Source organism: Hyla sarda, chromosome 2 (genome assembly GCF_029499605.1).
Source record: "Hyla sarda isolate aHylSar1 chromosome 2, aHylSar1.hap1, whole genome shotgun sequence".
Taxonomy (NCBI): domain Eukaryota; kingdom Metazoa; phylum Chordata; class Amphibia; order Anura; family Hylidae; genus Hyla; species Hyla sarda.
In genome coordinates, this window is record NC_079190.1 from 192,487,424 (window position 1) to 192,513,342 (window position 25,919).

Below are 25,919 nucleotides of genomic sequence, written 5' to 3' on the forward strand. Positions count from 1 at the left end.
TTTTACTTACCAATCCTATAAAGATGCAGAAGAGCTGAACAACATCAGTGTAGGCAACAGAATACAGTCCACCAACAAGGGTATAGAAGATGGCAATCAGGGCAGACACTACCACTGAAATGTTGATGTCAATATCCACTATAACACTTATGGTGGCACCTTGTGAGAGATATATTCAAAATGAATTACAGTTAATAACATAAAGCTCAATACACTGACGCAACAGATGACATGGGTCAGTTACTTTTAATGCTATTGCATACAATGCATTTACTTTTTCACTTTTCACAGTTTTTCCTTTTTTTCACATTTTGTTATGGTGCAGCCTTGTGCTACAATAAAAAAAAAAAAAAAAAGTCCCCATCTATCTGCACTTAACACCCCACAATGAGAATGGGAAAATAGAATTATAGATATGTTTGCAAATTTATTAAGAATGAAAAAATAAGTATTCAGACTCTTTGCTTTGACAGCCAATTTCCCTTGATCTTTAAGATGTTTCTACACCTTGATCGGAGTCACCTGTGGTACATTTAGGTGATGGGACATGATTTGGAATGACACAACCCTGTCTATATAAGGCTTCACAGCTGACATGAGGCGGAAAGAACTGCCTGTAGAGCTCGGAGACAGAATTGGTACAAATAAATTCTACTGCACTGAAAGTTGCCAAGATCAAAGTGGCCTCCATGATTCTTAAATGGAAAAAGTTTGGAACTCTTTTTCCTTAGAGCTGACTGCCGCACCAAACTAAATAGGGGTCTAAATTATTAGTACTGAGTAGGGGTCTAAATTATTTTTAGTTTTTCCTTTTCATAAAAATTTCAAAGATTTCTAACATTGTTTTCACTTTGTCATTATAAGGTATTGCGTGCAGAATCATGGGGGAAAACTTGATATTTATTTTTATTTAAGCCCAAGGCCCCAACAAAACAATGAAAAAAAAAATTGAATACACTGTATGTATATACTTCATTGTATATATGCATATTGTTTCACATTTAAAATACAGCTTTTAGCAGAGTGCTGCCTATATTTAGGCTCTGTTCACACTAGCATTTCTGCCAGTCAGTCAAATATTCCAGAATTTTTCTGGCAATAACAGTGCAATCTGCAGCTTTATTCTTGCCATTTAAAAAATGGAAACCCAGACAGCAACCTGACAGAGACTATTATAAGTCAATGAGCTCTGTCAGGATTTGTTTGTATCCTTTTGCAAAGATGTTTGGCAGAGCTGTCATGACTCTGAGTTATGAATGATGCTAGTGAGAGCAGAACATTAGACTAATCATTTTAAAATGATAAAACAACTATATTTTGCTGTGTGTGCAGATTTAGGACTTCCCTTGTCATTCTCACTGTTATCCCCTTTATTGTTATCCTCCTGCATTATTTCTGGATATCATCATCAAAACATCTCATAAGTATTCATTGGCCTCCAGCAGTCTTAGAATACATACTGTATTTAAAGGGAACCAATCATCAGATTTTACCCTATATAACGCTTGGGAAAGCGTTATATAGAGTAACATCTTTATCCTCACCATTCCCGGGGGACGCTCCTGCCCCCAGGGATGGTGAAGATATGAAGTTATAAACTAGTCACTGCCGTATCTGTAAGTAGTCACCTGGGCGGGGAGCTCCTCTCACCTACTCCCGTTCTTTGGCCTGCAGCAATGCCCCCCTCCGCTTGATTGGTGGGCCGCCTCATCGCTCTGTTCTGTCCAGTGAGCAGAGCAATGACGCGGCCCATCAATCAAGGAGTAGGTGAGTGGAGCCCCCCGCCCAGAGGACTACTTATGGCCGTGGCGGTGACTTGTTTATAACTTCATATCTTCACCATCCCTGGGGGCAGGAGCATCCCCCGGGAATGGTGAGAATAAAGATTTTAGCCTATATAATGCTGTGCCGTTATATAGGGTAAAATCTGATAATATGCATATATAGATATCATTTTGATGATAAATGTTTTTACGTTACAGCTCAAATCCAAGTTTTTAATTTGAAAGGGTTGCATCACCTTGGCTCTTCTGAGTTTCTGGCCAGCTCCTGCTTGTTTGCAGTGGCCGCATTTGGTCAGAAAAGCCAAAAGTGGCCGAAGCAGGGAAGTTACACAATTTGCACAACTCCCATTGACTTTAATGGGAGTTGCACAAACTACGTAGCCCTGCTAGCTATGCTGTTTGCTTCTAAAAACAGCACCAAACTATTGGCACAATGTCTGGTCTGCATATAAGTGCATTGAGGTGAGCTGCAATACAAGACAATTTAAAGACCTGACTGTGGAACTGATGATTTGGCTTTATTGTTGTAGTAGTTTAAGTATCTTTTTTATTTCTGTAATAATAAAGTAAATACCCTACTTCTTTAATTAAGGGCGCTGAAGCTGGCAGGCTCCAACACTGGCAAGTAAGATTTGTGCTTTTAACTGATTTCTTAGTAGATACATTTTACTTCTGCATTGGGCATAAATATTCTGAAAGTAGAGATAAAGAATACCGTAATTCAAACGTTGAGTGGTTCTAAAGGGAGATCAAGTAGTGTTAAGAATCAGTCAATAAAAAGGTTGTCTTTTCAGGACTTTTCCTGTCTACTCATTTATATGGATGCCACTGATGGGTGTTACCTACCCTAATGGTTAGAAAAAGAAAATCCCACTTTGGTAAACTATATCTGATTGTCAATTCATTTGAATGTAAAATGTGTTATACAGTAAATGTGGCAATACATATCTGAAAATGCATAGAGTGCTTGGGATTTGCTTCATGACATATTTCTAGGTGGTAGTTCTTTAGAAATAGTCTGATTCATTTGCAAAGTTATGTAATCTACTACCGGTCTGGTCTGTCAAGTGCGTGATAATTTGATTTTTTACTGTAGCTATTTCCAAATGTAAACATTTTGTATAACATTAGTTTGTGTAATACTTTGGTGTATTGTTTTGATTACTTTTAGCATACTACAATTTTTTTTTTTTTAAATGTTGAAAAAAAGAAAAAACAGAATAATTACATCAATATTACTGTGCTAATTGTCACTATAAACAGTCTGGAGGTAAACAAGCACCTTACTGTTACATCTAATCAGAGCACAGTAGGAAATTATAGTAAATGATGTTTATTAGAACAAGATAAGCCTGGCCTGGAGAAGGAGAAATAGACCAGGCAACCCATGCCAGAATCACTTGAATCACATCTAAGTGGCAGCAACACGGGTAAATGCCTACCAATTTGGGTCTCTTATATAGATGACTCACTCATAAGTGTCAAGTTGGTACAGGCTCTCAAATCAAACAGTGCAGATTTACATTTGAAATAAGCATCATTTTGTTTTTATTTCATAGTTTTACCTATAAGATAAAAGCCCAGAGCCCTACTTGTGTTGCAGATAAGTGTTTCCCCTTTACCCAGCATGGTGTAAGGTTTGTCACCTACATCTTTCATTTCAGCATTTCAAAGGAACATCCTTAATTCATATCTACATGAAAGAGCGCCCATGTAATGACTATTTATGCAGCCACATGAGCTCCAACTGTAATGTCATACATGACTGATGCCTATATGTCAGACATGATTCATTGCATTTATGGTAGGCATGTTTACATATACAGTATTTTATACATATTTATTTATGTTTATTTAAATCAACAGCTCTGATATTGTTGGCGATATCTGTTTTTGGAATGGGGTAGCATCTGCTGTGCCCTTACAACTCTTCAATGATTTATTTTCTCTCCCCATAGTTCTTCCTCTCTTGAAGCTCTCCTCCTTCATTAGAGAAATAGGTATGCATACACATTAATGTATCACCATACGTACATGGGTGTCACAGTGTAGATGTGTATGTGAATGTATGTATCTATGTATAAGTGTTTCTGCATATGCATGTACTATACATACAAAAAAATGCAGAATACTCTATTGCATGTTATAACATAGCGGTATTCTCCCCTAAATCGTTGCCTCCAAGAAACAACAAAGCAATGCATAGAGGTCTACACTTCTGATCTACAGTGTACTTCGTGTTTGAGCCAAGCAGATCAGTGCACGTCATAACATTTTATGCCATGATTTTTTGTGGGAGGTCATATTTATTGATTCAGTAAAATGGAAGAAATGTTTTATGCCCAGATGATTCAGCATCATTAACAAATTAAAGGGGTATTCCAGGCCAAAACTTTTTTTTATATATCAACTGGCTCCGGAAAGTTAAACAGATTTGTAAATTACTTTGATTAAAAAATCTTAATCCTTGCAATAGTTATTAGCTTCTGAAGTTGAGTTGTTTTTTTCTGTCTAACTGCTTTCTGATGACTCACGTCCCCGGAGCTGTGCAGTTTCTATGGGGATATTCTCCCATCATGCACAGCTCCCGGGACGTGACATCTTCATTGAGCAGTTAGACAGAAAACTTCAGAAGCTAATAAGTATTGGAAGGATTAAGATTTTTTAACAGAAGTAATTTACAGATCTGTTTAACTTTCCGGAGCCAGTTGACATATAAAAAAAAGTTTTTGCCTGGAATACCCCTTTAACTCTGCTAAAGTACCATATATACAAGGCACATTGGTTGCAAACATTTCAGTCTCTGTCTCATTCTTTATTTTTTAGCATTTGTTTCAAGAAAATCAGCCTATTTTTGAACATGGCACTTAAGGCTGCATAGCCTTAAAGGTGTACTCTGGTGCTAAGCGTTCGGAACAAATAGTTCCCAAAGCTTTGAGCCTGGGTCGGGCGCATGACATCACGGCCCCACCCCCTCATGATGTCATGCCCTGCACCTGTCACCTGTCATGCCTCGCACCTGTCACCTGTCACCACACCCCCTCCCATAGACTTACATTGAGGGGGCGGGGCATGATACCTCGAGGGGTGGGGCCGTGGCGTCACGATCCCCGACACCAGCTTTAAGCTTTGGAAACTATTTGTTCCGAACGCTCAGCACCGGAGTACCCCTTTAAAAAATAAAAAATAAAAATAAAACATGTCGTCGCAGTAAATCCAAGGTACATATTAGGCTATAGGTGTTTTATTCAGAATCGGTATAACTTGATTTCATTAATGACTGAAGCCTAACAACAAGTTTGCTGCTAATGATCTATTGGATTCATGAGGAAATACAAATCATATTACATTAGCAGCAAAGTAGATGAGATCTGTAAAAACCTCCTCCAAAAGTAAGGAAAAAAATTACCTACGAAGGTCGTTGGGACTAAAGGTGTGTTGGGGTGGCGGCATCCCGGAATCCATGCTGCTACCTCTCCTACTGTGGTTAGTATGAATATATTAAGAGTATGCCTCCTTATACCTGTAATGTATGATCTGTCTCACCACTGCTGCACTTAGTACTTAATGGTTGTCCTATTATAGAATATACCTGTGGCCGTAGCGTCCATACTATCCTTATACTGACATTCCTTGCATTCCTCTGCCATGTGTGATCATATATAGTACTGCTTTATTACTTGTATGCTACACTGCTAATGGAGGGGCCCCAGTCTGCCTCATTTTACATGGTTTTATTGTATGTTATTCATGATTTAATACAGTTTAGCTATTTCTCATATGTACATTTTTCAGGGGCTCCATTTTTTCAGCTGTTTCCAATTTATGCTATGGAACGGCTGTCGATTTAGCGCGATTTATATCTATTGACTTTAATGGGGAATTTAAAATCTGCAATAAATCCACAATTGCTTCATATTATGCCATAGAAACACAGGGGATCTGCAGCAAAATCCACCAGTGAAGATTTTTTTCTTTTACAACAATGACATAATCTGTATCCTTATATAAGCCTTTCCTTCTATACCTAATAATGATCTACAGTACTTCCCAGATTGAAAACTACATGTAAACTGGACTAAGAGGAATGTATGACCTCCAAGATGAACCTTAACCTTAACCTAGTCCAAATCTTGGACTTGCTGAGACCACATTTTAGTTTCCCACCCAAGACTGCACATTATATCCTATTATATATCCTATTAATATTTGTTTTAGAAAATATTTATATTACACTAGTTATACTTAAGTGTTAACTTTTAACCAAGTGTGTAAATGTGTTATTTCTTTCCTTTGCACCTGACTGTTGGCTACATTTATGTTGCATTTGTACATATTTTCAGTCTGAACATTCTCCTTAGTATTACCTAAATTATGTCTTAATGTAATCATAATGTAATCATCATTTTGTTTAAAGGGGTACTCTGGTGGAAAACATTTTTTTTTTTTTTAAATCAAATCAACAGGTGCCAGAAAGTTAAACTGATTTGTAAATTACTTCTGTTTAAAAATCTTAATCCTTCCAGTACTTGTCAGCTGCTGTATACTACAGAGGAAGTTATTTTCTTTTTTAATTTATTTTCTGTCTGACCACAGTGCTCTCTGCTGACACCTCTGTCCGTGTCAGGAACTGTCCAGAGCAGGAGAGGTTTGCTATGGGGATTTGTTCCTGCTTTGGAAAGTTCCTGACATAGACAGAGGTGTCAGCAGAGAGCACTGTGGTCAGACAGAAAAGAAATTTAAATAGAAAGTAACTTCCTCTGGAGTATAAAGCAGCTAATAAGTACTGAAAGGATTAAGATTTTTAAATAGAAGTCATTTACAAATCTCTTTAACTTTCTGGCATCAGTTCATTTAAAAAAAAAATAAATTCCACTGGAGTACCCCTTTAAATGATGTAATAAATGGGCTTGTCAGATGGGTTTTCCCATAGAATAAACAAAACTGATTAGATTGTTCTGGCTGCAAATCCTGTTTTGTATTTGACATATTCAATGAGAGGGAGAAATCGAATTATGTGACATTTTCAGAGCTAAACAAAAGTTACAATGTCTTGTAGAGATCCAGCATTTCCTGAGATCAGTCATGGTCACATACAATTTTCATTTGCAGCACCATTCTCCGTATGAAGAGCGGGGTTGTCATGGCCACTCCCACCAAATGATTTCCAACTATTGGTCAGTTTTGTTAGACACCTTACATCAGTGGTCTCCAAACTGCAACCCCCCAGATGTTGCAAAACTACGACTCCCAGCATGCCCAGACATCCGTTGGCTGTCTGGGCATGCTGGGAGTTGTAGTTTTGCAATACCTGGAACGCTGCGGTTTGGAAACCACTGCCTTAGATCAATGAAAGCATATACGAATCTTACCTAAAGCAGAAAGTATTGCAGCAGCCCAGAACATCTCTCCCATTAATGCTGGAATGAAAAGTAATCCTCCCATCCGTTTGCCATAAACCTGCTGGAAAGGGTCTAGCATTGTTACATATCCCTTTGATCGCATGGGCTTAGCAAAGAATAGACCACCTAGAGAAAGATGCATAGTATATTTTTATGCAGTGGACAGGATGTTATAAACAGACACTGACTTGCTGCCGCTATAGTATACTAACTAATGGTGCTATCCTGAAAGCCATTAATCTACTGTGAAAGTCTCTACACTGCTATGTACTATATCCATGCTTAACCCCTTAAGGACGGACCCATTTTTTACCTTAATGACCAGGCTCTTTTTTTATTTTATTTGACATCTGTCTCTTTAACCCCTTAAGGACTCAGCCCATTTGGACCTTAAGGACTCAGACAATTTTATTTTTACATTTTCGTTTTTTCCTCCTCCCCTTCAAAAAATCATAACTCTTTTATATTTTCATCCACAGACTAGTATGAGGGCTTGTTTTTTGCGCGACCAGTTGTCCGCTGTAATTCCATCACTCACTTTGTCATAAAATGTATGTCGCAACCAAAAAAAATACTATTTGTGTGGGGAAATTAAAAAGAAAACCGCAATTTAGCAAATTTTGGAAGGTTTTGTTTTCACGCTGTACAATTTATGGTAAAAATGACATGTGTTTGTTATTCTCTGGGTCAATACGATTAAAATGATACCCATGATTATACACTTTTCTATTACTGTTGCGCTTTAAAAAAATCGCAAACTTTTTAACCAAATTAGTACGTTTAAAATCCCCCTATTTTGAAGACCTATAACTTTTTCATTTTTCCATATAAGCGGTGGTATGAGAGTTCATTTTTTTGCGCCGTGATCTGTACTTTTTTATTAATACCATATTTGCTTATACAAAACTTTTATTACATTTTTTATAAAATTTTTTGGGAATAAAATGTAATAAAAAAGCAGCTATTTTGGACTTTTTTTTTTTTTACGTTCACGCCGTTCACCGTACGGGATCATTTACATTTTATTTTAATAGTTCGGATATTTATGCACACGGCGATACCAAATATGTATATAAAATAAATGTTTTACACTTTTTGGGGGTAAAATAGGGATAATGGAACAATTTACGTTTTTTATTGGGGGAGGGGTTTTTTCAAATTTTTTTTCCTTTATTTTTTTTTCCTTTTTTTCCTTTTATTTTTACACTTTAATAGTGCCCATAGGGGACTATTTAAAGCAATCACTCGATTGCTAATCCTGTTCAGTGCTGTGTGTAGGACATAGCACTGATCAGGGTTATCGGTGATCTTCTGCTCTGGTCTGCGGGAAGGCAGATCAGAGCAGAAGACTCCCGTAAGGGCAGCGGAGGCAGGTGAGGGGACCTCCGTCTGCCGTGCAGGATGATCGGATCGCCACGGCAGCGCTGCGGGCGATCCGATCATCCTGTTAAGTGATCGCGATGCTGCAGATGCCGTGATGCCGGCATCTGAGGGGTTAATGGCGGACATCCGCGGGATCGCGGGTGTCCGCCATTACTGGCGGATCCCTGGCTGCGATCCACAGCCGGGACCTGCCGCGCATGATGCCGGCATTGCTCCGATGCCCGCGGTTATGCTCAGGACGTAAATGTAAATGGTGTGTTAAGTACCACGTCACCAGGACGTACATTTACGTGCTGCGTCGTTAAGGGGTTAAACAGTAATAACTTTAGAATGCTTTTTTTTTTATAGTTTTTTCATGACATATTGTACTTTATATAAGTGGTGCATTTTTGTTGACACATGAAGCATTTTTGTGAAAAACTGGAAAATTTCTGGCATTTTTTATTATTATTTCTTTTATGGTGTTCACTGTGTGGTAAAAGTGATGTTATATTTATTCTGTGGGTCAGTACAAATATGGCGATACCCATTTTATATAACTTTTTATGTTCTTTTTCCTTTTTCTGAGCAAAATTCTTTTTTTTCCCCTTTTTTGTGTTATCATGTTCCGACAGCCGTAACTTTTAAATTGTCGCCATTGAATAAGGGCTTATTTTTTGCGGAACAAGCTGTACTTTTTATTGGTATCATTTTTGGGATACATGCTACCTTTTGATCTTTTTTATTCAGCTATTTGTATTAAAACTTTTTTTTTTTTTTAAGGCACTCACTGTGTGGGATAATTTACATTATAGCTATATAGTACACAAAATTACAGATGTAGCAATACCTAATATGTATTTGATTTGTGTTTTTGTTTAGTTTTTATGATAATACAAAAGGGGCATTTTTTTTTACTTCACACTCTTATACACTTTTTACAGGTTATACTTTGCCGCAATACATTTGTAGCGCAGTATGACCTGATCAACTGCACACAGTACAGTCTGTGCGATTCAGACTGTGGCTGGATCTTACAGGCTTCTGTAGCAGGCAGACAGGAGGTCATCATCTGACCTCTTGCTGCCATAGCAACAAACGGCGACCCTCGATCGTGTCGAGGCACCGCCGTTGGTGAACAGGGGGGGGAGCTCCTTCCCTCTGTTACCGGCAATCAGTGCTGCCGTCCACATAACCAACAACTGCTGCCAAGTATATTTATTTCTTTTAGGTTGTAAGGTGTTTTTGTGTCTATTATATTTGTTCGGCCTTACACACCATTTCATATTTAAAAGTAATAAAGTGGCAATGTCTATAAAAAGCAGCACTTACATTACACATGCCCATATTCTTAGTGAACCCCAAATCAGTTAACTTAAGTTTTTGCCTCTGTAGTAATTGGACACATCCCTGTATATCACTAGTATCATTACATTTTCCTATTGAATCAATTCTGTTTTCCAATACTAAAAGCTGCTTACTGGAAGAGTGTATACTGCAATTTAATGGTTCTAACGGTACAGTATATGATCTAGTAGACTGCAAATTGAGCAAATCGTGAAACCATTTTGGCTATAGATTTGTAGGGGGGAATTTTATAATTGGTTTTACACTTTTTTATATGGTAAAAAGTTGCAAATATTTGTGCAATGGGTCAAAAATTACCAAAAAAAATCGCAATGGATTTAGATTTTAAAGAAAATAATTTGAATGCACTGTAGCATGGTTAGCTTTTTGCAGTGGTCGGGGATTCATCAACTGGGAGTTTTAAAAAATACATTAGCCCAAAATACATTAGCCCAAACATGACTTAGCTTCTTGGTGTGTGTAAAAAAGGTGCAAATTTTTGCACAACGGGATAAAAAATAACAACATTTTGTGCAACAAGTAAATCATAGAAAATGGTGCACAGAAGTGAAATTTCAGGGAATGTGCCCCTGCGCATAAAGGTGTATAAAAATGATTCACCTACAACAACAATGATAAACTCTCTTCATAACATTTATTGTTATAAGAAACTAACTGATCGCGCCTTAAATTATCGGTGTACATGACATATTCCAATGACTAATACCATTGACTATCCCAACATAGCACATGCTTTACATAACTGATAATTTCAAAATAATGACCGCTTTTTGGTTGTGGCTGCTTGTCTTATTACGTTGTAATGAATTTTAATTATAATTCCGTTCTTGTAGACTGTCGTATTTAGAGGCAATGTTAAAGGTCAACAGGCAAGTTGTTATGCCACAGTGTAGCATCCTATGAATGATGAAGCGCTCTATGCCTGAAACATTTCACTGGAGCATTATGAGTCCAGATATGTTTCAAAACAATTATTTATCTCTTATGAAAAGTGTGTATCATGGATATTTTTTCCCTGCTTTAAATGCAAGATAAGCAGATTTCTAAATTCATTTTTGACATAATTTACTTCTAATAGGAATACCATTGCATTATCTTTTCTCTGTCCTGAAATAAAACAGCCCACCCTATTCAAGGCCTGAAAAGGTTATAGAAATGCAGCATCTGAATGCAACACTGATTAGATATGTCTTCTTATTAAATTAGCCATGCATTAACCTCTACTTCTCCCTGATATGTGTATTCCTCAGCCCTTATTTGATTTAAGGATAACCATAGTTAGTTTTGACTGAGACAAATATCAATATGTGTAATTCGATTTGGACTTACCTACGATAAGACTGAGCGAGTAGCCAATGGGTGCCTGAGCCCATGCCAGCCCATACCCTGAAACATACACTGCTTCTGCCGTCCCGTTGATGTATCCTCCACCAACCCATGTTGCTAATTAATTGCATTGATATAAAAAAAGATAAAACAATTATTAGACTCAATCTTCAAATGAAATACATATCAATATTAATAGTAGTAGTGCATAGTAACTGTATGAGTCCATAGTGTAATCATTTTATTTTAATTTATTCTGTAATTCATAAATTGTTTTATTAATTCATCAAGAATTAAGATCCGTTCAATTCACACATAGATATGCCTTGGAACAAGATATTAAATGTTAAAATAAATAATGTAACTAAATTATCCAAGCATAGCTAAAAACAAAGAAAAACATCTGTCAATAGTTTACTTGTAAAGTAACTACATAACTACAGCCCCCATTTAACATTAAGCAAGCCTAGCTGAGTCCTGGCAGAGAAAACATTGCTGCAGTTAATCATTCCATCATTAACAGGAATTATGCCACAGCAGATAATGTAGCGACATATAAAAGAGACGGTAGAAAGTAATGAAATAATACACAATTAGGGATGCCATAGATGCACAGCCTGTCTAATGTAGCCGTAGTGCAGCCAGAGATAATTGAGGAGACAGCACCAAAGATGAATCTTCATATATTGTCTTATCTGCGACTCTCCGATACAGGGATCAGCCTCATTTGCTGTGAATTTCAAACCTGGTGCATCAATTTTATTATCTCTCCAGCCATCAACACAAGCAGTAAAGAAAAGTAGTAAAATCTGTAACCTGATGCTTACATGTATCCTGTGTACCTTGTTGGTATACGTGTGGCTTGCCAAGTATCAGGTCAATAAAGATTTACTTAATGAAACCAGCTTCTCGTAAGGCTCCCACATCAGTCTTATTAGCAGCAGATAGAAAACTTTATAGAAAGGTTAAACAAAGACGGTAGATCCTCACCTGTAGTAGTAAAAGCTCCAACCAGGAGTCCTATATCTCTTCCACCCACTATAATTCCTTCCCGGGGATCTCCATCACCACGTGAGTTCTTTGTTCTCCAGGCAGCCCAAATACCCACAAACAAGATCGCCAAATAGAAAATAATTATTGCCACCAGCCCCTCCACGTGGAAAGCCATCTTCTAGAGCAACGTCTGGCTATTTCATGAATGTCTCTATATGGTTACAGCACTCTTGACCCCTGTACATGGAGAACTGTGAAAAACATAGAGCACAAAATCATCAACTTCCCCTTCCTCCTGACACACTACTACTAAGAAGAATATTACCCAGCTAAGAAGTCACAGGAAAATATCAACAAGTCAGTCACCTGTAAATAGCTGCTCCTCTCTGCCTGCACCGAGCTCCGAGCATCATCAATCACTCCTGCCTCACAATGCTATGAATTTCTCTGTATCATTCCACCATAAAAAGGCAGCGAATCGTATATTACCTCTACTGGCTGCATTACCAGATCATAACTTGCAGAAAATATTACTACAACTTCATGATTTCTGTCTGTGTCTCACTGTCACCTAGACTGTTTTATAAATATTATTTCCAAACTTTTTTTAGTGTTTGTTCCTAGTGTCTGCAAATAATATATACTAACAATCAATCCAAATATAATACATACATAAATAATAGTGTAACACATACTGACTAACAATGAAACAAAAGGAGAGCACACTACCCCTTACAGTGAGGGTTACAATCTTTTGGTAAAGTTACACGGACACTGGTTTTAAAAATAAAAAGACATTCTGACAACAGTGTTCACATTGATAAAACAGACATAAATATGTCCATAACGGTCATAAGAATAAACTGTTCAATTTCTCATTCTTACAACTTTCCTATAAAAGTTGAAGTATGCTTTTAATGAGCAAATAAATAATTAGAAAGTGCCTAAATATTGCCAATATAGAATACTCACATTATGCATAGGTCACCAAACACTTGTTCAAAGGGCTGTCATCATTCGGCAGCAACCTTCAAGTCACAGTCTATGCCCACTCCCTGCTCTGCTTCTGGCTGCACACACCCTGCTTCATAAGCAGAAGCACAATCCCCCCGCTGCTTCTATGCTCCACAATTCACTTCTCATTGAAGTAAAAAGAAAATCCACCCCCTGAGAGCTGCAGTCTGCTTTCCCGTGTCAAATCATACTGTCAAAATCCAGGGAAAATATTTTCTTTTTACTCATGAAGGTGGAAGATATGCATTTTATTCAGTATGAAAAGCAGAGTTACGTCATTTCTTTCAAGCTACTGTATTATGGATATGGATGCATAGCCACAATGGAACTGTCCTAGGTCCTGAGCATAGCTATAGAAACTGAAGCCACTTAACCTAAACTAGTAGTCATTAGAGGGAAGAGGTTTTGGGAGAGTGTGTTTACAGTCATATGCATATAAGTCTCTAAATCGGGGTGTCTACCTCATGTCCCCCTACCTGTTTTTTCACATCATAATGCTACTTTATAAAAGCTCTTTCAGACAATTGCTCACATTAATAATATTAAAGTTCTAGTCTCACCTGTTGAGTGCTCGACACACTTGTCTGTCCAGTACGAGGAATCCGGGTGCTACAGAACTTCTCCACTTCTTCCAATGCTTTTTTTTTTTTTTTTTTTTACATAATATTTGAAAATAGGAATTATTATAAGCCAATTAGGTATTTAATTGGGCATGCCTCTGTCAAACTGCGCTCCATGGAGAACGTCTTTGTTTTATTAAAAGGAAATTCTTATAAAGCAGCAAGGTTGTTCGTCATAGATCAGTTGCTGGACGTCAGAAAGAGCTATATGGCTTCTGAGAGGAATAAATGAATAATTATTTGGAAAGAGTTATGGGGGAAGGGGATGTTTATGGGAAAGCATGGGTGTGAAAAAATGGTGTGGTGATAAAAATAGGGATAGACATCATCAGAAGCTTAAAATAATCCAGGCACTCCACAAAAAAAGCTACGTCCATTCCTGCGTAACTTTAAATGAATCTTCTGGGCATGACGCACTGCAGAATGCTTCTCCGCCTCTTCCATTTGACTGATTGATGGAGAGAGTTTTTTTTTCCTCAATGGTTCGTCTTTGACTGCACTTTTCAGGCTCAGCTGCCAAATACAATTGAAAGATTGATTGAAAAAACAGGTCACCACATTTGTAGCTACCATTCTTGTTAACATAATAAAGATTGTGATGTAAAGTAAACTAGTGAAAAACAAACAAAAAATCTAAACAAAACACACAATGCCACTTACAAAGTGGTTCACAAATACAATTTCCAGAATTTCATCCTAAAAACTGTTGCAATGCACTCAAGGTGTTAAACACCTCTATATGTGTGTAGTACACCACTGCCAAGTGCTGAATGTAACAACTACTGAATGTTTATATTAGTAGTAAGAATACTACCATATTCATAAGTTAAGTCCAGAAATCCTATAATGTATTAAGAAACTATATTCGATATTTCGAGTCAGATGTGTGTCTAGTAAGCCCCTTAGCATCTAAATAGTAAGGTATCAACTTGTGGCAGCAGAGTTTTGAATCAGCCTTGCCTGCAAGATTGGTGACTTTCTTTGCTAAGCCCCTGAGATTTGCTTTGCCAGAGTGATTTTAAATCTCTTTTAGCCTAAAATCTAGACCTAAAAGAATCTGAAAGAATGTTTGTTCATGAATATCATGGTGGTCTTATTCAATGACATCCAACATGCTTTAGCTTTAACTTTTGGTCCTTACATCTACTACACATTGGGGGAAATTACTAATAGTTACACAGTGGGGGAGATTTATCATTGCTTTTAGAGCATTTTTTGTGTCTAAGTTTAGGTGCAGTTCAGACGCAAGCAGCATATTTTGAGACTTTTATGCATCTTTTGATATAGACAGTTTTATTCTTTTTGCCGACAAGTAGAACTTTTTCTTTTTGACCATGCAGTGGTCACGTATTTATCATTTGCAACTTTTGTCAAAAGTCGCTATTTAGTGCGCAAAGGTACTTTTTTAGGCACAAAGCTACACCACCTACCAGTAGACTTGTGAATCATTTCTACCTTCCACAATTCAACCTTTAACCTCTTGTGGATGACAACGTCCCACTCCCCTTCTATGACACATACTCAGGAGCTGAGCACAGGTCATAGCTGGGTGGTCCTGGTGGCTATCTGCCACCAGGACCCATCTCTAATGCCAGACATCACCGATCACGGTGATGCCCGGCTTTAACCCCTTTGACACTGCAATCAAATTTGATTGTTACGTCTAAAATGGAAGTAAAAATGTCCCGGCAGCTCTGTGAAATGAAGTAAAAACACCTAACCTGCCAAATTCAGGACGCGGGAAAGTGTCTACTTCCCTCCCTCAGTCTAGAAAAAGTGTACGTGGTAGAGCTTCTCCAACCCACAGCAGAGCTGCGCAAAATTCATCATCCTTCTGCACCTTCTTGATAAATAAGATGCACGCTAGTCAAATCCACCACCCAATTTTTTTGGCTTCTGATTTTCAGGCCACATCCCTTCATGACCACACCTCTTTACTAGTAAGTCATGCACCCTTGTCCATTATTTTTTGCATATTATTCATAATTAATGTGTGTCAATTGCTACACACCACAAATGATGGCACAACAGCCACTGTTAACTCTGCATGAATCAACAGTCAAGTGAATTCATTATAAGAAGCTTAGTAAAAAAATATCTTATCTGAGAAAAATATCTCTTTCTTCACTTATCTGGCTCTATTTTTGTTCCCTTTCCCCTCTAAATGCATCTCTCCCCTTGAAAAACAGCTCAAGTCCATTCTCACTGAGATATCATGCTGCCCATAAAAGTCTATAGAAAGGAGAGGAAGAAGAAGGATAGGAGATGGGAAATGGGTGGAGAATGCCAGAGAAATTCAAAAAGACTGCAGAGAAATTAAATGATCACCCCAGTGCTTGATTTACAGAGTACGCTGCTTAACACTGCTCTATAATGTCCTTCATTCTGCTGCTGCTTTTGAATTATAGAGATATAATGAAGCAGGATCCTCTATTCTTTGTGTGTGTAGTAAATGGGAGACACTTGGGAGCCTAGGCTATGCCCATTTAGTCAGGGATAGAGAAATTAGAGATAAAATCTAGTGAAGATGCCATGACAAGTAGGCTTTAATGAATGGTCAGGACAGAGCTTATCCAAATAGCTTTAACTGAGCTGCACACATATTCCTTCTAAATGTATGGGACATTAATATTTTTTTTATTACACAATCAAATAAATTTAATTTACTAAAAGGCTAATAGAACATTATGTTCAGTACAGCTGTATCAGGACAACCCCTGCCAAAAAATTGTGAAGTCACCACATTTAGAGGATGCTCATCAAATTTTCATTTCTGTAGAAAATACACAAACCACATATGGAACTGTCAGGGACCGACTGGGGGGACAGAGAGAGTGATCCAAAAAACTGACCCTAAAACATCTCTAACTGCCTACTTGCCCATCTATCCTAAACCATGGGTCGACAATTGGACGTCGGTCCCTTCCTGCTTAAGTGCAGTGGCATAAAAACACATAATATACATAGTTAGTCACAGACCAGAACAGAAACAGAAAACTACAAGACCGCCAGACATACCAGACAGAATACAAATACTAACAGGGCAGAATATAAACTCTGAAACAGAGAAGAATGTAGTGAATTAACAAACAGTTCATAAACCGGATATCAGATAAACGTCATACATGATAAAATGTACAAGACTAGGCATGATATGAGTATACAGCAGAATCCAGGAGATGAAGGGGATAAACAGAAGAACTGAGAGCCAAAACACTAAACTGAACAGGTAACATAAGACACTGTTCACAAACAAGTACAGGTACAAAGATCAGATCAACTAAACAGGATATAAATATAGGACACTGTTCACACTGGGACACAGAACATACAAACTGGACTCCCCACTCCACTACAGGAGAAGCCTTTAATAATAAAGCCAAATTGGCTACTGGCCAGCGGACACACTCCACCATGTTGGCAAAATGCTGACCCAGTAGGAAACAGAAATATAATAAATGAAACACTAGACTAGAACCGGATGAGTCTGAATAAACTCCGGAATACCAAACAGGAATATAACATACAGAGCACATGGTACAAGCTAGACTCAGACACAGTGTGAACACAGACAGAGCAGAACAAACAAACATAATCCTGAAACCGACTAATGTAACACAGACTAAAATGCAAGGAGCATGCTGTATAACCATGGCTAAAAACCCAGATAAAATGGCAAGATAAATACAAGGTAAATGCTAAAGCAGACATAGTCAGAATATAGCACAAACAGACATAGTAGTATTGCACTCAATAACCAGCACCAGAATGCAGGAGAACTCTGGTTAAATAGACACACCCGAGCTTCTCATTCGTTCAGAGCATTAACTATTCCCTATCCAGGTAGAATAGCAAACTGCTCTGAACAAATTAGTGAATACACACCTAAACAGAAAAATGCAAAAACAAATAAACGGAGATTACAGGAACAATACAAAGTTTCTTTAATAGATAAATATTTTGACTTTGGGAAATGTACCTCAAACTAAGGAAATAACCTAATTTTATTATTGGAATATGTTTTTCTAGATCAAATTGAAGAAATATTATAAAACATGCAGAAAGAAAACAAAGACTCACCTAAAAACTGGTCTTCAGTCAAGCAAAAGTGCTAATAAAACTTACCAAGTGGACGACTTTATCCCCTTAACGACGCAGGACGCAAATATACGTCCTGGTGAGCTGGTACTTAACGCACCAGGACGTACATTTACGTCCTATGCATAACCGCGAGCATCAGAGCAGATAGGGACCCGCCCGTAATGGTGGACATCCACGATCGCGCAGATGTCCACCATTAACCCCTCAGATGCCGTGATCAATACAGATCACGGCATCTGCAGCATCACAGTCACTAAAATGGATGATCGGATTGAAGCGGCGATCCTATCATCCAGCATGGCAGCCGGAGGTCCCCTAACCTGCCTCCACTGCCTTCCATGGGTCTTCTGCTCTGGTCTGCAGACCAGAGCAGAAGATGACTGATAATACTGATGAGTGCTAAGCCTATATATAGCACTGAATAGTATAAGCAATCGAATGATTTCTATAAATAGTCCCATATGGGAACTATCAAAGTGTAAATATAAAAGTTAAAAAAAGTAAAAAAAATTGTAAAACCCCCTCCCCAATAAAAACGTAAATTGTCCCATTTTCCCTATTTCACTCCCAAAAAGTGTAATTTTTTTTTATATACGTATTTGGTATCGCCGCGTGCGTAAATATCCCAACTATTAAAATAAAATGTGAATGATACCGTACGGTGAACGGCGTGAACATAAAAAAAAAAGTCCAAAATAGCTGCTTTTTATAACATTTTATTCCAAAAATTTTTTATTAAAAAAGTATTAAAAGTTTTTTATAAGAAAATATGGTATCAATAAAAAGTATAGATCACAGCACAAAAAATGAGCCCTCATATCGCCGCTTATACGGAAAAATGAAAAAGTTATAGGTCTTCAAAATAGAGGGATTTTAAACGTATTAGTTTGGTTAAACAGTTTGTGATTTTTTTAAGTGCAACAGTAATAGAAAAGTATGTTATCATGGGTATCATTTTAATTGTATTGACTCAAAGAATAAAAAACACATGTCATTTTTATCGAAAATTGTACAGCCTGAAAATGAAACCTTCCAAAGTTTCTAAAATTGCATTTTTCTTTTACATTTTTCCACACAAATAGTATTTTTTTGGTTGCGCCATACATTTTATGGTAAAGTGAGTGATGGCATTACAACGGACAACTGGTCACCCAAGAAAGAAGCCCTCATACTAGTTTGTGGATGAAAATATAAAAGAGTTATGATTTTTTGAAGGCGAGGAGGAAAAAACAAAAACGTAAACATAAAATTGTCTGAGTCCTTAAGGCCCAAATGGGCCTTAATGAAAAAGTCAGTCAAACAACTGCCCCCTGCCTGCTTGGACACATACTAGTCCTGCTGTGTCCATGCGTCATCACCTATGTCATGGACACACTTCCTTGATTGATAGCTGTGAGCGCAGGGCTCACAGCTGGAGGAAAAAACCTCCCACTGTCAGCTTGTGTCCCGCTACTGTCAGTGAAGACAAGCTGGGAGTTGTAGTTTTGCTAATGCTAGGGGAGATGTGAGCAGACAGCATACTGAGGGAGGGGGCGGAGACCTGCAGAGTGAGGCCACACCCCTCCCTTTGAGAGGAATTCAGACTAATGATTTAAATTAAAAGTATAATAAAAAATAAATAAAGGTGCTAGACACATAAAAAAATTAGATGAACATCAGGATTAGGTACTGAGTGATATATTTAAAAAAAAAATGTTTTTTTGTTGGATCTGAAGGGTACGCTTTAAAATAAAAATAGGGCCCCAAAAATATTTGTCAGTTGAAACAATTATAAAACTCTTTCTACATGGAAATCCATGATGGATTTAATCCTCAATAGTTGATGCACAGGTGTACATAGAAACTTTTCACACTTTTCTCATTCTTTAAAAAAAAAAAAAAATAAGTCCGGTGACGATGAAGTGATTTTTCAGGACGAGACTGTATTTGGCCATAGGGCAAACAATGAATATTAAAGGGGTAGTCCGGGGAAATTATTATATATATTTTTTCAAATCAACTGGTGGCAGAAAGTTAAACAGATTTGTAAATTACTTCTATTTATAAATCTTAATCCTTTTAGTCTGACCACAGTGCTCTCTGCTGACACCTCTGTCCATGTCAGGAACTGTCCAGAGCAGGATAGGTTTGCTATGGGGATTTGCTCCTTCTCAGGACAGTTCCTGACACAGACAGAGGTGACAGTAGAGAGCACTGTGGGCAGACAGAAAATAACAACTCAACTTCCTCTGGAGCATATTGCAGCTGATAAATACTGGAAGGATTAAGATTTCTTTTTAACAGAAGTATTTTACAAATCTGTTTAACTTTCTTGAGCCAGTTGATATGAAAACAATGTAAGGCGCTGCTATGAAGTACTTACGGCACAACATTCCTGGATCATCGCGTCTCCGGATGCGGTGATCAGGCCGGGATGGCTGCTGTTATCTATCCTGAGACCCCCCTTGTTGGCGATCACCGTGATTCGCCGATAAATTCTGACCGGCAAATCACGGCTTTTCCGGGCTGATTGGGTCTCTGGTGACCTGATCGTCCGGAAAATAGGGGTGATCATCACTGTCAGAGATAGTGACGATCACCCTGAAGGATAGGAGTGAGGACAGGGGTGCCACCTCCTCCTATCCCCTGTGATTTGCCGGCCAAATCGCAGGGCAGGGGCGGGGGAGGGGGTTAAAGTTGAGATCTCCCAGTCTGCCTGCCCCTGGAAGTCTGGGCAGAGCGGGAAAGATGACAGTGACGATTGCAGGGGCCAGAGAGGCGGGGGATCAGCAGCAGGCTGCAGGGGGACCGGCGGCAGGCTGCAGGACAAATGGAGGACGGACAGCAGTTAGGATGCGGCAGCAGAGTCAGCGGCAGCTGTGAAGATCGCTGGTAAGTGATCTTCACTGTTGCCTTCTAGGACTTTCAAAACTACAACTTCCAGGATGGCCAGACAGCCTTTGGCTGTCTGGTCATGCCGGGAGTGGTAGTTTTGCAATATCTGAAGGGCCACAGTTTGGAGACCACTGTGTAGTGGTCTCCAAACTGTGTCCTTCCATGGCCCTTCAGATGTTGCCAAACTACAACTCCCAGCATGACTGGACAGTCTGGGCATGCTTGGAGTCGAAGTTTTGCAACATCTGGAGGACCACAATTGGGAGACCACTACACAATGGTCTCTAAACTGTTCTTCTCCAGTTGTTGCATAACTGCAACTCCCAGCATGACCAGACAGCCTTCGGCTGTCCGGGCATGCTGGGGGTTGTAGTTTTGCAACAACCAGTGGCGTCGCTAGGGGGCAGCCAGAGGGGGCCATGGCCCCCCCCTAGATCAGGCCGTGCCCCCCCTTGTGCCCCCCCAATTTAAAATAAATAGGGATGTCCCGATACTAGTATCGGGGCCAGTGGCGGACTGACCGGCTGGGTTAAGAGCCCGCTGCAGCTGCTGAGGATATCCCTGCGCTGCCCCTGGTCTGCGTATCATTAGCAGAGACAGGCAGAGCAGGGATGAAGGTACCTGATGATGGCTCCGCCCCCAGCACTGGAGAGGAAGGGGGCGAGAGCTGACAGGCCTCCGGAACACAGAGCAGCTTCATGTGAGGTGAGTGATGTCCCCTGTCCTCCCTCTCTCCCCCCCTGATCAGCAGTCTATCCTGGGGCTGGGTCATGTGTATAGTAGCAGTCCAGAGGGGTCACCTTCCCTCCTTCAGTGTCCACAGGTCACATTATCAGAACAATTTTGGGGAAAAATCGCGGTTTTACAGCGTTTTTTGTAAATCGCGGTAAAATCGCGCAATTTTTGCCGCGATTTTTCCATAAATTGTTCTGATAATGTGACCTGTTGGAGACCTGTGGACACTGGAGGAGGGAAAGTGACCCCTCTGGAAGGACAACATGTGAACACACTGCTAGTTTATCATTAACCCCTTAAGGGTACATTCACATGTACAGGATCAGCAGCATATTTTTGCTGCATATTTTGTGCAGCTGATTTTGCAACCCATTAGCTTCAATAGGTAGCAAAATCAGCTGCAGAAAATATACAGCAGATCCTCATTCAGGGGTGGATCCACAGTGTATTTTACGCTGCAGATCCACTGACAATGGACCCTACAGTGCTGCCTCCAATTGTGCCTGCTCATAACGGCAATCCTCCGCTACGAGCAGACATGCTTTGATGTGTATACTCGCGCACATCATGGCCGCTCCTCCTGCTCTCTGAGCTAGGCTGAGAGCAGCCGCGATATGTGCGAGTATACACATCAAAGCGTGTCTACTCGTAGCGGAGGATTGCTGTTTTGAGCAGGCACAGATGGAGGCAGCGCTGTAGGGTCCATTGTCGGTGGATCCGCAGCGTAAAATATGCTGGGGATCCATCTGTGTAAATGAGACCTAAGGACGCAAGGCGTATGTGTACGCACAGTGCCTGCTCCCACTGTGTTGTATAAATCATTAGCTAAAACCTTTAGCTAATGCCAGATATCACCAATCAGGCTGATGTTTGACATTAACACTTTAGATGCACTATCAAAGTTGATGGTAGTGTCCAAAAGTTTTAATGCCTTAAGGACATAGCGTTTTTCCGTTTTTGCACTTTATTTTTTTCCTCACCTTTTAAAAATCATAACCCTTTCAATTTTGCACCTAAAAATCCATATGATGGCTTATTTTTTGCGCCACCAATTCTACTTTGTAGTGACATCAGTCATTTTACCAAAAAATCTAAGGCAAAAACTGAAAAAAATAATCATTGTGCAACAAGAATGTATGAAGATTCTAAATTAATTTTATATATATATCTATATATATATATATACACACATACACACACACACACACATTTTAAAATTGCCCCCCCACTTTTGTCACTGGCCCCCCCATGTGCCCCCCCCCTAAATATGAATGCTGGAGACGCCACTGGCAACAACTGGAGGCACACTGGTTGGGAAACACTGTGTGTTTCTTAACTCAGTGGTTTCCAACCCGTGCGCCTCCAGCTGTTGCAAAACTATAACTCCCAGCATGCATTGACAGACCATGCATGCAGGGAGTTGTAGTTTTTCAACAGCTGGAGGTACACTGGTGCAGAAAAACTGTGGTAGTCTGTTACCTAAATCAGTGTTTCCCAACCAGTGTGTCTCCAGCTGTTGCATAACTACAACTCCCAGCATGCACGGTCTGTCAGTGCATGCTGGGAGTTGTAGTTTTGGAACATCAAGATATTTACCCCTCCCCCATGTGAATGTACAGGGTAGCTCAAACTCTGTGTGAATGTACCCTAAAAACACTACACTATACTACACAAAATAAAGAGTAAAACACGACATATACACACACCCCTACACTGCTACCCCCCTAATCCCTAATTTAGGCCTCAAATGGCCCTGTCGTATTTCAAGGAAACAGTTTAGGGCTACATATGGGGTATTTCCGTACTCGGGAGAAATTGTGTTAGAAATTTTGGCGAGCTTTTTCTCCTTTTATCCCTTATGAAAAGGTAAAGTTGGGGTCTACAGCAGCATGTTAGTGGACAAAAAAACAAAAAACTAATTTGTAACGCAATTTCTCCCGAGTACGGTAATACCCCACATGTGGACGTAAAGTGCTCTGCGGGCGCACAACAGGGCTCCAGAGTGAGAGCGCACCATGTACATTTGAGGCCTAAATTGGTGATTTGCACAGGAGTTGCTGATAGTTACAGCGGTGCTGACATCAATGCAAAAAAAAAGAAAAACACACACATGTGCCACCATTTTGGAAACTACATCCCTCATGGAACGTAACAAGGGCTATAGTGAGCCTTAAAACCCCACATATGTGTGTTAAAGTTGGTCGTGAAAATGATAAATTTTATTTTTGTTCACAAAAATGCTGATGTTACCCCAAAGTTTTAATTTTCACAATGGGTAATAGGAAAAAAGCCCCCCATAATTTATAACCCCACTTCTGAGTTTATAAATACCCCAAATGTGGATGTAAAGTGCTCTGCAGGTGCTCTACAGGGTTCAGAAGAGAAGGAGCGCCATTGGTCTTTTGGAGAGAGAATTTGTATGGAATTGAAGGCCATGTTCATTTACAAAACCCCTGTGCTGCCAGAACAGTGACCCCATTTTGGAAACTCCACTCCTCATGGAATGTAACAAGGGGTGAGCATTTACACCCCACAGGTGTCTGACAGATTTTTGGAACAGTGGTGTAACGGTGGTGTAAATGCTCACTGCACTCCTTGTTACATTCCGTGAGGGGTGTAGTTTCCAAAATGGGGTCACATGTGAGGGGGTCCACTGTTCTGGTAGCAAGGGGGTTTTAAGAACGCACATGGCCCCCGACTTCCATTCCAACCAAATTCTCTCTCCAAAAGCTCAATGGTGCTCCTTCTCTTCTGAGCCCTGTAGTGTACCCACAGAGCACTTGACATCCACATATGGGGTATTTTCCTATTACCCCTTGTGAAAATGAAAAATTTGGGGTAACACCAGCATTTTAGTGAAAAAAAAAAAATCTAATTTTTCATTTTCATGGCCCACTTTAACAAAAGTTTGTCAATCACCTGTGGGGTATTAAGGCTCACTATACCCCTTGTTACATTCCTTGAGGTATTTCCTTATGAGGTATTTCCTTACTCGAGGTATATGAGGTATTTCCTTACTCGAGAGAAATTAGGTTACAAATATTGGTGGCTTTTTCTCCTTTTACCCCTTGTAAAAATGGGAAAAAATGGGTTTACAAGAACATGTTGAAGATTTTGAATTTTCCCCTCCACTTGCTGCTATTCCTGTGAAACACCTAAAGGGTTAACAAACTTTCCAAATGTCATTTTGAATACTTTGTGGGGTGCAGTTTCATAATGGGGTCCATTATGGGGTATTTCTAACATAAAGACCCTCAAATTCACTCCAAAACTGAACTGGTCCCTAAAAAATTCAGATTTTGAAATTTTTTTGAAAATTAAATGTAAATGTTAATCAATATATAATTTATTTGGCATGTCCATTTTCCTTACAAGCAGAGAGCTTCAAAGTTAGAAAAATGCCAAATTTTCACATTTTTCATGAAATATTGGAATTTTTTTTATCAAGAAATGATGCAAGTATCGACGAAAATTTACCACTAACATAAAGTAGAATATGTCATGAAAAAACTCTCTCGAAATCAAATTAATAAGTTAAAGTATGTCAGAGTTATTAATGCTTAAAGTGACAGTGGTCGGATTTGCAAAAAATGCTCTGGTCCTTAAGGTCAAGATGGGCTTGGTCCTTAAGGGGTTAAACTCTACTCCTTGGCGCTGCCCAAAGCCAAACGGGTTCAGTAGCACAGCAGGTCCACAACTATTGTCTATTAAAGATTTCATCCTGCAAAGTTCATCTGTCAATTACTATTTGAAAAGTTGGAAATTGCTTGATATAGAATATTGTTTCGTATTATTGATTGTCATACCTAAAAATTATTCAAGATGTCATAAAATCCTAAGAAGGCACAACAAAGCACCGAATGAGATTTTATTGTTAATGTTCCATAGTTTTTTTTCTCAACATTGAGATATTCTATACTTTTCCAACTATCTGATCTGGGAAACAATATGCCATTCATTGGTATAATTTCATTTCATGTGTTTGAGGTATGTTTAAGGAAACCAGAATGTTCAGCTATTAAGCATACCATTTTTTGTCAGATCTTTGATTTATTTGCCACAAAGTGAAAAGCGTTTATTGTGAAAGGGGTAATGTATGCATGATAGATAAATATATACTGTAAACTATATAAATACCGTATATAAACTATATTTTTTATAAACTATATTTTTCAATGTTTCCCATACAGGTTATAGGAAAAGGTGAGAATATGACCCAGAAGAGTAGCCAGGAGGGGTACTGGGATACAAGTTCCCTAGGGCCAAGCTGGTGTCGGGCATCAACAGACCCCTCTGCCTTGGTCTGGATTTTTAGATACAAAAATAGGGTAGTGATCTTG

At 39.0% G+C, this 25,919-nt stretch overlaps 1 protein-coding gene across 3 annotated transcripts in view; it reads right to left on the minus strand.

Annotated features, from left to right (window-relative positions):
• Positions 1-14,039, minus strand: part of SLC5A7 (solute carrier family 5 member 7) — a 32,135-nt gene extending 18,096 nt beyond the window's left edge. Inside the window, exons 1-5 of one of the 3 annotated variants that reach the window (XM_056556034.1) lie at positions 13,810-14,039; positions 12,233-12,486; positions 11,246-11,359; positions 7,157-7,312; positions 11-159 (exon numbers count right to left, since the gene is read on the minus strand). In XM_056556034.1, coding sequence (XP_056412009.1) covers positions 11-159; positions 7,157-7,312; positions 11,246-11,359; positions 12,233-12,410 — 597 coding nt within the window. In that variant the 5' untranslated portion in view covers positions 12,411-12,486; positions 13,810-14,039. Of the gene's footprint in view, positions 1-10; positions 160-7,156; positions 7,313-11,245; positions 11,360-12,232; positions 12,487-12,601; positions 12,707-13,207; positions 13,414-13,809 lie in introns of those variants that run through there. The other 2 variants (XM_056556033.1, XM_056556035.1) reach the window with 2 other exon arrangements.
• Between the last annotated feature and the right edge of the window lie 11,880 nt (positions 14,040-25,919).